Source organism: Saccopteryx bilineata, chromosome 12 (genome assembly GCF_036850765.1).
Source record: "Saccopteryx bilineata isolate mSacBil1 chromosome 12, mSacBil1_pri_phased_curated, whole genome shotgun sequence".
Taxonomy (NCBI): Eukaryota; Metazoa; Chordata; class Mammalia; order Chiroptera; family Emballonuridae; genus Saccopteryx; species Saccopteryx bilineata.
The window spans coordinates 31,808,120-31,820,899 of record NC_089501.1 but is presented as its reverse complement, the minus strand read 5'-3'; the positions used below and the strand labels follow the sequence as shown (position 1 = coordinate 31,820,899).

The 12,780-nt window shown below is 38.1% G+C and overlaps 1 protein-coding gene across 5 annotated transcripts in view; it reads left to right on the top strand.

The window, feature by feature from the left end:
- The first annotated feature begins 1,597 nt into the window (after positions 1-1,597).
- The window catches only part of BCLAF1 (BCL2 associated transcription factor 1), a 30,345-nt gene continuing 19,162 nt past the window's right edge, over positions 1,598-12,780 (top strand). The window contains exons 1-6 of one of the 5 annotated variants that reach the window (XR_010727723.1): positions 1,598-2,270; positions 6,724-6,799; positions 8,492-8,604; positions 9,535-10,443; positions 11,660-12,325; positions 12,486-12,655. Coding sequence is in view for 4 of the 5 variants with exons in the window: in XM_066248577.1 (XP_066104674.1) it covers positions 8,501-8,604; positions 9,535-10,443; positions 11,660-12,325; positions 12,486-12,655 (1,849 nt within the window). In the remaining variant the exon portion in view is untranslated. The remainder of the gene's footprint in view (positions 2,271-6,723; positions 6,800-8,491; positions 8,605-9,534; positions 10,444-11,659; positions 12,326-12,485; positions 12,656-12,780) is intronic. The other 4 variants (XM_066248578.1, XM_066248577.1, XM_066248576.1 and 1 more) reach the window with 4 other exon arrangements.

Below are 12,780 nucleotides of genomic sequence, written 5' to 3'. Positions count from 1 at the left end.
GAAGTTATTTGTATTTTCAATAGGAAACAAAAGTTTTATTACAAATAATGGAGCTTTTAACAGTGGAATTTCAGGTTAAAGTGAATATAGATAACATGATCTACATTCAAGACCCTCCAATTTCAAATGTTGGTAAAATTAAGGTGACCAACATTTTTACAATGAAAAGGACAAAAATAAATTGAAGAAAGCAATATCAAAAATAAAAGAAACATTTTATTCGTTGCAATAATACACTATAATATGATAAATGCATAATAAAAACATTTGTAATATTTTATATTATAATATGCTTCCATGTCTATTAATTTTTAATAATAATTGTAAGAAAAAAGTACTAATTTAGATACATACATCACATCACACGCAATGGATTGACTCTGCATCCATCGAATACGGACATTTAGAGATTAGTCTTCCAATATCAAAAAGGAAGACATGGAGGAGGACATTTTTCGAGGGAGGATGTTACTTACAAAAGGACTGTCCTCCCTAAAGAAGGACAATTGGTCCCCTTAGAAATATCATCAACTGAACCTAATTCAAGAGAAATTTGTTTCAATGTTGTCTCTTTTGTTACTACCTCAGGTTATTTAAAATCACAAATGCCTCTGAAAGGTGACTTTATTTTCAATATGTTTGCAACAGAACTGCAGAGAAAGGTTTTAAGATAATATCCTAGGGCTGCAAAGCACTCCAGTCAGATTTTGGTGTATTTTGAAAAATGGATAAGCGCTGTTAGCCCTAAAGTGGTCTCTCCTCTCTCTCTCTCTCTCTCTCTCTCTCTCTCTCTCTCTCTCTCTCTCTCTCCCCCTCCCTCCCTCCCTCCCTCTCTCACACACACACACCCCGTCCAAATACATGCAGGATAGTAAGAGTTTTACTGAGCTATAAATGATTATTTATTCCTTAAATATAATCCACCCATTCAATATTTACTGAGCACCCACTAAATGCTTGGGACTTATCAGAGCAGCACCTACGTCAGAGATCAGCGCTCCCCCATTCTGACGGTGGTGTGGTGACGGGCAGCCTGTACAGTAAGAGAAAATGAGAATTCATCCCGTGAAAATGAAGGACTTTTTCTAACTGAGCTAGTAAATGGGATTGTGAGGAGAAAGTGCCCTGAACCCAGTTAAATTCACAAGGAGGGTCAGTTACTGGATTTAACTGACAGAATGGTTGCTAATTACAACTTGAATTCCCTTAGGGTAGTTTACATCCCTAAACATGAAATAACGTTATAGGCCCTAAGGAAGAACGTGCCGCTCAGAGACGTATTAACAGAAAATGTGCGACGGCTTTTAATTTGATATTCCCTCCAATTTAAACGTGGCTTGCCTACTTATCATCTCATATTTTTGGTAGCCTAAGCCTAAACTACGTTGGTTTTTTTCGGCCGACACATAAGATCCTTATTTTGGCGCCTATGCCAACGTTCCGAGGCGCTGAGGCAGTTAAAGCGGCCACAGCGCCGCGAGGACGGAAGCATCCCGTGACAATAACCGTCAGGCCAGCCTCAGCCCCTCAGTTCTGCGGCTGCGCGTTGGTCGGGGTAGCCGAGCTGGTCAGACGCCACTCCGGAAAGGACTTAGATCGTGGCCATTTTTCTACTATCCATGTGCATTTGGCACCTCACATATCGGAGCGAAAACGACACTGCTCGTTTCCAGTTAGGCGTCCAAGAAGACACTCGGTGCTTCCTGCCTAGGGAGACAGATGTGCTATTAACCTTCTCTTGCCTCCCAGTCTTTTCCTCAGTGTGAGATCGTCTTTTTCTTTCTGCCTTGGTCTGAGTCGGCCCCACAGAAGGAATGTACCAGAAGAAGAAAAAAGAGGACAAAAGATAGGTTCGGAGGGTCCCTCCCAAGCTGGAAAGTGACAGCAACGACCACCACCGTGGATGGAAGACACTTCACCGCCCCAGCAAATCACTCCGCCCACTATCTACCTCCGTCGTGTCAAAGAGGCCGCTAAAGGCCGGAGGGCGGGGTCGCGCGAAGTTCGCGCGAGACCCGCCACGAGACTTCCCACAAAGCCTCAGGGAACGTCCTAACAGCGGCCGGGGAACCGGTTTAGGGCGGAAAAGTGGGCGGGGCTTGCTCAGATATTTAGCGGCACCAGGGGCCACGCCCCAAGTCGGAAGTGACGGAGGCGAGCTAGCGCGTGGAAGATAGCTCTATGGTTTTCCTCTCGCTCTTGAGTCGGGAAATGGCCGCTGTGTAGTTACAACGAAGATAAGTCCCGGGGACCGTGCTTCGGCGTGTCAGGTAGGCCTCGTGCTGCTTTCAGGGTAGTGAATTCACTCAAGGATAGTGAATACCGAGGACGAGTGACTATTGTTGACTCTTTTGTGAGTGGCGGCGGGTTGGCAGCGACAGGAGAACCGAGGGGACGTTGTGTCGTAATTTATGTATTGCTCCGTCAGCTTCCCTCAGGTTTTCGAGGCACTACGGGTAAAAAGGTGAGGGGAGCCTGAGCCGCGAGAACGGTGCGCGCGCGGCTAGCTGCGAACCTGGTCGAGACCCAGAGACCGCGCGGCCTTCCTTTGCGCGTGCGCATATCAGCCTCTTCAACCCTTCCCCCATTTCCTCGGGCCAGACCCCAGCGCGCGCCCGACGGAACCCTTGGCCCGCGCACGCGCTCTTCCTTCTTTCTCGGTTCCCCGCCTACGGCTCCCGAAGTCGCGAGAGGTGCAACTTCGGTTCTCCTTATTGGCTGGATTCGCCATGATTCTTCACGGCCTTTGGGGCTTTGATAAAATAGTTATGATCTGCAACAGTGCACTGGGGTAGGTTGACCCCTTTTCTCTGGCCTCACGCTACCGTGGGTTTAAGCCTCATTTTTGTTATTTTACTCTGTGTAGGATGCTGTTCTGCGCCTCGTTAACTGACTCCCGCATCCAGCTTGGTGCCTTGGGCGTTGCGGGAACATTTTCTCCGGGGTGATCTCCGGTCTCCTTGGCAACGCATTTTGTTTTGGAGGAACGGGTGCGCTGTTGACTAGGAGTTAGTGCCTGGTTACCGGTTCCTGGCTTGGAGACCGGACCTTAGCTGGTCCTTCTAAGAGTGGTCCTGTGGCTCCTGGGCTGAAAAGTACAAGCGAAGCAACGACCTCTCATCAAGTGGTTCACCCCTTGGTATCGTGTAAGGGATTTTGCAGCAGTGATCGGGTCTTCGGTGGGGTAAATGGGTCGGAGTGGTGAGTTGAGGTTAGGGACTTGGCCCTCATTTTATTTAAAGTCCTTAAGTTTGCTTCATTTACTTTAAAGATTTATCCCATTAGAATCTAGCAGCAGTACTGGCAACTATTTTTCTACATTAAAATTAGTTTTTAAAGCGTTTTAGAATTAAAAAAAAATTAATGACCAAACCTGGTACAAAAAGATTAGCTAATGCAGACATCTTTTTTTTTTTTTTTTTGTAGCAGCGCCTTTTAAATTTTGGGGAGGAGAATTGAAAAGCAGAACAATTCCTTATCCCTCGTGTGAATTCTCTTTCCAATTGGAGTCTAGTTGGAATGGTGGGCCACTGTTTAGACAAGAACGTTTACATAGGAAAAACCGCTACAAGTTTGCTTTTATGTGATCCTAACCAATCCAGGATAAATAATTTGATAGGAAGAATTGTGTGTGATGTAACTCAGATGAATGGATTTCAAGTTTTTCTACTGATGACTTGTAGCATCTTGTTTTAAGGATACTATGCTTCTAGTGTTGCATTGTTATAAAATCTGGAATTCCCCTTAATTCAGATAATTAAAATGGTGGCAAAGGATATGTAGCTAGAGCTGATTTTTTTATTTGCAAGAATAGTGTTTTAGGACTTGTAACAGCTGTGAAAGGTTATCAGTTGGTGAGCTCAATTCTAGTTGAATTTATTGAGTGACTTAGATACGTAAGTTGTGTTAGATTCTCCTTTGTGATGAGCAGACTTGTAGAAAAGGAGAAAGTCTTTTCAGCTCTACATAGAATTTTAGGTTTAGAGTGTACAGAAACTACACTCAAAATCATTAGTGGCCTGACTGGGTGGTGGCTCAGTGGATAGAACGTTGGACTGGGATGCGGAGGACCCAGGTTCGAGACCCTGAGGTCGCCGGTTTGAGCAAAAGTCACCAGCTTGGACCCAAGGTTGCTGTCTTGAGCAAGGGGTTACTCGGTCTGCTGTAGCCCCACGGTCAAGGCACATATGAGAAAGCAATCAATGAACAACTAAGGTGTCAATGAAAAACTGATGATTGATGCTTCTCGTTTCTCCGTTCCTGTCTGTTCCTATCTATCCCTCTCTGATTCTCTTTCTGTCTCTGTAAAAAACAAAACAAAACAAAATTTGTGGAATACAAGCTGAATTCTGTGTAATTTACAGTTGTTAATTAACAAAGATGTAGATAGGGAATCAAAATATCCAAGATGCCTCACTTAAAATGCTCTTATTTCTAAACCCTAGAATAATAGTGCCTGATGTGTATTAGGCACCTAATAAATTCAAAGGAATTCTGAAAGCTTGGAGTGAAAGATGGGATTAAATATAGCTTGTGAGATGATTAAATGAGGTGATTTTAAAGACATAGTACAGTTCTCGGCGAATGGTTGTTATTTAGATTTGTAGCTTGTTATGATTTAGGTCTTTTCCTCTAGTTGGTTTTTGGAGGGCAGGAATCTCTTACATAGTCATGTTTCTTTTTTTTTTTTTAATTTTTAATTTTATTTTATTTATTCATTTTAGAGAGGAGAGAGAAAGGGAGAGAGAGAGGAGAGAGAGACAGAGACAGAGAGAGAAGGTGGGGAGGAGCTGGAAGCATCAACTCCCATATGTGCCTTGACCAGGCAAGCCCAGGGTTTCAAACCGGCGACCTCAACATTTCCAGGTGGACGCTTTACCCACGCCACCACAGGTCAGGCCCATAGTCATGTTTCCATAATACCTAGCACCAGCGGTTCTCAACCTGTGTGTAGCGACCCACAAGTTGGAACCGCTGCCTAGCACAGTGCTTTGTCAAATACTTATATTAAATATTATATATTTAATATATTATGTGTCACTTTACATATGATCATTGAGTTCTTAGTATGGATACTTGAGTATATTTATAGATTGTGAAAAGAATATATATCTACTAGTCTAACAGGCTACATTCCAATGAAAATCTGTGACTCACCAACTTATTCAATCCAATCTAAAAGCAACAAAATTAGAAATACAAAGTAGAGGAAATTATAGATTTAAACTAGTAAACCAAGAACAATGTTCCCTATATACCCATGACCCAACTGCCAGGGGAGATTAAGAGAGAGAAGGTTCAAGCTAGGAAGGAAGAATAGGGACCTAGTGATTGAGGGAAACATTAAAATGTAAAAAACTAGCAAAAACAAAAGGCCATGATCAGAAACAAAGGATTTCTAAAGTACATGCCTATTTATATTTTTAAAAACATTAACTCCTCCAAGTGGACAAAGAAAAAGTAGTCTAAATTGGTGTGTTATGAAACTTTCTTCTGACCTAGAAGTCCAACACTACTGAGATTCACTGCTGGAAGTCATATAAGGTTCATTTTAGTTAACAAATCTAAAAGGCTATTTTTAATTTTTATATACCCAGACAAAAGCCAATTGCCAAATCTCTCTGCTGTCATGACTTTTTGAAGTTCCAAAAAAAACACTAGAAATAGCAAAGTGAGAGGGAGAAAGGTGTATATTTTTTTCATGTATGTCTTTTTATGAATTCCTTGAGTGTAGGCATATATTGTATTCCTTAGTTTTTGTTCCTCCAGTGATTTTAGACTATTCTTGGCCTGTAATTGATAATCACTGAATGTTACTCAGAAGGCTGTTTCAGTACTGGTAACTAAAAATTTTATGCAAAATTTGAATTTATTTGAGTAATAGTAAATTAGTTGAGGAAGAGGATTGGCTTCAAGTAGGTATTTAATTTACTAGCTGTCCTTTTATTAGAATGTCTGCTATAGTACATGTATCAAAATGCGTTTAGGCACAAAGCTTAGAGTTACTGTGATTGCTGATGTATAAAGTGTAAAAAATCATTTTCAGATGAGGCTAAACTGTGTGAGGGAAAGTGGCCAAGAGAGAATAAGTTAAGTAGCAGAGCATTAAAATAAACTCATATTTTAGATGAGTTATATAGTAGTAAGAATACTAACTACATTGATATGACAAGATTGCATAATGGTAGCTCCTTTGGAATTTTCTCATAGGATGACAGCATAGTTTATGTTTTGTTTTGTAAAGCCCACATTACTAAAATGAGAATTCAAGCAGGTGCTCTCAGTTTCATGATACTGTTGCATTCTGATTAAAACAAAAAAGTTAAGGTCTTGAAGCTTTTGTGGTTAAGTTTATTTCCTAAGTCGGTTTCCCCTCCCCGGAAATCATTAGTGCCTTTTTAAAGAGTTTATTGCAGCCTGGCACTGTGGAGTTGTAGTGGATAAAGTGTTGACCTGGAATGCTGAGGTCACCAGGCAGAAACCCTGGGCTTGCCTGGTGGAGGCACATAGGACAAGCAACAAATGAACAACTATGAAGCAACTATGAGTTGATACTTCTTGCTCCCCACCCCACCCCTCCTCTCTCAGTAAAATCAATAAATAATATATTTTTAAAAAGTTTATTGCAAAAAAGAAATGTTGATTGCATTGCTGAATACAAGGCATTGTAAACTAGATATTTACTTTTTCATAAATCAAGTTCTATTTTTTTATTTTTGTCAGTTTATTGCAGAACACTCTCCACGAAGAATTTGAGTATCTCAAAGACTTGACTGCTCGATCCTGCAAAACACCCAAGGTATATAGCATTCATTTTTCTAGTTGTTAGCTTGGCTTATTTTTTGAAAATGTGAATATTAAACTCATGATTCAGACTGAATGACTAAAAGTGATGTGGTCTGAAGATTTTGTTTTGCTTTGTTTTGTCTTGTTTTAGTGACTTGTATGAAGTAAGCCAGAGTTTAAAAGTTAGTTTTGGGGAAAAGATTCTTTGTCTTCTGCAGTTCTTAGTTGTGTCTGCTTCTACTTCTATAAACACATCTACATATTTAAAGACTCAGACCACACAAAGTTATTTAAAAGGATGACAAAAGCAAGACAAAACTGTCCAGCTTTTTTAACTGCTCTTTCTTTATGCCTGAAAGAAGAGTTCCATAACTTAGCATTTTTCTTTTTACATTGGTGTTAATGTAATTAAAGTTAATTGCTAATAAGTCTGTTATATGTGTCAACTCATTTGGTCCTCACTACAATTCTGAGGAGTATAATGTCTGTGTATTTCTTAGAATAAAAAGTGAGAGAAGACAAAGCTGATATTTGTCTGTTTGAGGAGAGTTATGTTTTATTTTGAAATAAGTATTGGAAACCTTGAATTTGTCAGTTATGTTTTTTGATGAAGTATGGGGACATTGCCATCAACTCTTCTACAAGTGAACTTATCTTAGTGATTTTAAATACTGTGTCACTGTCATAGTACTAAGCAAAATTAAGATAGGTAAAATAGATGCCTTCAGAAATATTTGGTTGCAAAAGAAATGGTTTTAAATACATGGCAATTGCAGACCGTTCGAAGTTTAGTAAATCACTTTTATAGAAACTTACTAATTCTGAGTAATAAGTTAGTGGAAATTTGGAAATAATCGTAGCAGAAATAGACGAGTTATATATGTAAATAAAATTTTATGAAGAGTAGATCTTATAAATTAGTACTGTTACTGATTTATGAAATTTGATTGGATACTTACTAAATAGTGTTTAGAAGAGTTAGAATACTGTTATGTACCTCTTTTTCTTGTAGCTCCATTTTTTATTGCAGCAATCTCTCCACTTTCTTTATCTTGTATATTTTTTTTAATCTGGGTATACCAAACATTGTCACATAAGTTCATTTTTATTCTGCAAGTCATGACTATTGAGAGTAGATCCATGACTCCAGCTGTTCAGAGATTTAGTGGCTTTTATTCTACTAGGAGACTATCCACCATTCCAGGCAGTATTATATACATGGAACAGTCAATTTAATCCCATTTCAAGGCGATAAAACATTGTGATGGCAGTCTGATAGGTTTATTTTTCTTTAGTTACGCCACTTGTATTTTCTTTGTTTAAAGTTCCTTATATGTAATACTCTGGTATTATTGATCTTTTTTTACAGGAGAGATAGACATTTGTATTGGGCATGGAATAACATTTAATATGCTGCTGCAGTCTGATACCATTACCCTTTCTGACTTTTGTAGCTGTTGCCTTTTGGGATTGAGGCACGTAGGTGAAGCAGTCCATAGAAATTTTCTCTTGTGTCTTCAGTATGTATAATACAGTTTTAGTTAGGAATGATTGACTGTCTTAGTACTCATTTGAAAAGAAGGATGTTGGATGATATCCTTGAGAAATTTATATCTTGTGAAATTCCATTTGTATCTGAAAATAAGTTCCATAATGTGAAACTTTTTCAATTGTGGTTTTTAACCTTTTTTGGTCTCTCATTTAGGAAAAAGAAATGGGTCGCTCTAATTCTAGATCACATTCTTCAAGATCAAAGTCTAGATCACAGTCTAGTTCTCGATCAAGATCACGGTCACACTCTAGAAAGAAGAGATACAGGTGAATTGTTGAGCTTTTAAGTCTTAATAATCAAATCAGCTAATATTTATGCAGTGCTTATTGTATATGACATAGTGCTAAATTTATTAATATATTTTATTTTCAGAGAACCCTGTCAAATTGATTTGTTGTTGCCCTTATTTTAGAGTTAGAGAAATTTAGAATTGTCCAAATTGTAAGGTAGTAAGTGGCAAAGTTTAGATTAGAATCTAGCTAATCTGATTTTTAGCTCAGATTCTTACTGTATTGTGCACCACATGATGGGTTTTTTCTATTTATATGTTAAGAGGTACATTGGGTAAGGTAATAATTATTTGGCAATGAACAACCTCTATATTATTTCATAAAACTTTGCTATTTCTGATTCTGGGTCTTCATAAGTTTATATTTCTGTTAAAAGTGATTAACTCCTATTGTCTGTTTTTAAATAGTAATACATATTTAGCATAGGAAATAGAAACCATAAGTGGAAATTAAGGTAATCATAATCTCATTAAAAATTAATACTAGTTTATGCCTTTTTACCCTGTATTATTTTTTTGGTCCTAACTTTATATTATGTATGCATTTGGCCAGTGATATTTCACTGATGGGTATTTTTCTGTGCCATTAAAAATTCTTTTACACTATCACTCTATGTGATTGCTTAAATGTACTGTAATTTGTTAGTATGTTCTATTGGATATGTCTTTTCCCTCCATTTCTGTGCCTTCATTTCTAAGGCCTTTAATTTATTCTCTCAGTATTTACCTTAGAAATGAGACTTTTTTCATTGAAAACAGTAAACTTTTGTATACATGAGTGGAGTTTTTTAAAATGTACATTTTTAGCTTTGACAATTGATTTATGTGTTATATTCAAACCAGAGTATATAGAATAGTAGGATGAAATAGTTTATTTTTATTGCATTGATATTTATTTCATTTTTAGTTCTAGGTCTCGTTCCAGGACATATTCAAGATCTCGTAGTAGAGATCGTATTTATTCTAGAGATTATCGGCGAGATTACAGAAACAATAGAGGAATGAGGCGACCTTATGGGTACAGAGGAAGGGGCAGAGGGTATTACCAAGGTGGAGGAGGTAGATATCATCGAGGTGGCTATAGACCTGTTTGGAATAGAAGACACTCTAGGAGTCCTAGACGAGGCCGTTCACGTTCCAGGAGTCCAAAAAGAAGATCTGTTTCTTCTCAAAGATCCCGAAGCAGATCTCGCCGTTCATACAGATCCTCTAGGTCTCCGAGGTCATCCTCTTCTCGTTCTTCATCCCCATATAGCAAATCTCCTGTCTCTAAAAGACGAGGGTCTCAGGAAAAACAAACCAAAAAATCTGAAGGGGAGCCCCAAGAAGAGAGTCCTTTGAAAAATAAATCACAGGAGGAACCGAAAGATACATTTGAACATGACCCATCTGAATCTATTGATGACTTTAATAAATCAGCCACATCTGGTGATATTTGGCCTGGCCTTTCAGCTTATGATAATAGTCCCAGATCACCCCATAGTCCTTCACCGATTGCTACACCACCTAGTCAGAGTTCATCTTGCTCTGATGCGCCCATGCTCAGTACAGTCCACTCTGCAAAAAACACCCCCTCTCAGCATTCACATTCCATTCAGCATAGTCCTGAAAGGTCTGGATCTGGTTCTGTTGGAAATGGATCTAGTCGATACAGTCCTTCTCAGAATAGTCCAATTCATCACATCCCTTCCCGAAGAAGCCCTGCAAAGACAATCCCACCGCAGAGTGCTCCACGAGACGAGGCTAGGGGGCGCTCCTCGTTTTACCCTGACGGGGGCGATCAGGAAACTGCGAAGACGGGCAAGTTCTTAAAAAGGTAAGAACTAAAGTAGAGATATTTAGATATTAAGAGTCTTGTTCTTTGAGTTCTATTTGGATTTATAAGCCTAATAAATATTGCATTGTGATACATATTGAGCTATTTTTACTCATTACTTCCTTCTTTATAAGTTAATTCCAGATTGTTTTTGTCTCCTTAATACTAGAAGTTAATGTTTTAACAGAAACTAATTTATATTCCTCCTTTTAATTTTACCCATTTTTGGTAAGTTCAGAGTTAAGAATGTAGACAAGGAAAAATTTGAGTACTGAGAAGCATGACTGATAACTAATATGTAAAAACAAAACAATTTAGATTAATTTTGTAATGTTAGAGTATTGAAAGGTTATTTTGTTCTCTTCAGCATTATAATGTGACCTACATAAATAATGCAACTTTAGTTCATGTTTTTTCTTGTGTGGTACAGTCCAGCTACCAATTTTGAATAATCTGCCTGACTAGGAAAAATAACTATTTCTTACTGACTCTTGTGATATTTAAACATTCTTTAAGTTCTAATTTAAATTGTGTTGCTAAAAATACTTCCAATGTTTGCTAATGTAGTATGATCAACTTAAAAGCAAGGAAATAGAGCAGGCATGCTGTTTGTGTTATACAGAGCTGTGTAATCTAGATATAATTTTCTCATTGAACTTGATATATCATTTGTACTTATATTGCCAGAAATCATCATTTTCTACAGCAAAATATATAGGAGGTATTTCATTTTTAGATATATTATTTAATGTTAACAAATACATTGAAGTACACTTTTGTGAACTCTATTAGTGGATAAATAAATGAAACAATCTTAAATTTTGTGTATAATTGTAAGAAGAATGATAATAGATAAGTATGTGGTTCTCAGCCTCAGAAATTAAACTTAAGCTGTGTTAAAGTTATAGAATCTGTGAAAATTTGGATTTGTTAGTGCAGAATTGTGGACTCTTGACTATATAGAACTGGTTTTTGAGAATGGCTTTACTTTTTAAACTTCAGGAAGTCTATTATAAACTTTATTTAAAAGCTCAGTACCCAAGTGCTATATGGATGCCTTTACTATTTTTTAAAAGTGAAATCTGAAATCACATTCCATAGGGCTTTTTTCTCTCTTATTGCTGGTCCTGTGGTATTGGGCAGCACATTTAAGTATGCAAGTTATCCACAGTGAATGCAATCCAGAGTTACCATCCTCTTCTTTGCTTATTCACAGGTTCACAGATGAAGAGTCTAGAGTATTCCTGCTTGATAGGGGTAATACCAGGGACAAAGAGGCTCCGAAGGAGAAAGGATCAGAGAAAGGGAGGGCAGAGGGAGAATGGGAAGATCAGGAAGCTCTAGATTACTTCAGTGATAAAGAGTCTGGAAAACAAAAGTTTAATGATTCAGAAGGGGATGACACAGAGGAGACCGAGGATTATAGACAGTTCAGGAAGTCAGTCCTTGCAGATCAGGGTAAAAATTTTGCTACTACGTCTCACCGGAATACTGAGGAGGAAGGACCCAAGTACAAGTCCAAAGTTTCGCTGAAAGGCAATAGAGACAGTGATGGATTTAGAGAAGAAAAAAATTATAAACTTAAAGAGACTGGATATGTAGTAGAAAGGCCTGGCAGTACAAAAGATAAGCACAAGGAAGACGACAAAAATTCTGAGAGAATAACAGTAAAGAAAGAAACTCAGTCACCTGAGCAGGTAAAGTCTGAAAAGCTCAAAGACCTCTTTGATTACAGTCCTCCTCTACACAAGAATCTGGATGCACGAGAAAAGTCTACCTTCAGAGAGGAGAGCCCACTTAGAATCAAAATGATAGCCAGTGATTCTCATCGTCCTGAAGTCAAACTGAAAATGGCCCCTGTTCCTCTTGATGATTCCAACAGGTAATTCCACATTGATGTCCAGTAAATAAAATAACCTTTAAAATATGGGTGGTTAGTTAATAATTTCAGTTAATTTTATTTTCAGAACATATTTCCCATTTCCCTATTCAAACCAATGGTATGTTTTGTTTGTATGTGTGTTTTTACCCCTATGTTCTAGACCTGCTTCCTTGACTAAAGACAGGCTACTTGCTAGTACACTTGTCCATTCTGTCAAGAAGGAGCAAGAATTCCGGTCCATCTTTGACCACATTAAGTTGCCACAGGCCAGCAAAAGCACTTCAGAGTCATTTATTCAGCACATTGTATCCTTGGTTCATCATGTTAAAGGTATGTTTAGTATGTTGAGTATTGTAAATTAAATTTCTCCTGTAAATAAAATGAACAGCTGTACTTTAACAATTAATGTACCCCAATGATAGCAAGTATACAGACACCATTAAAAATTGGGGAAA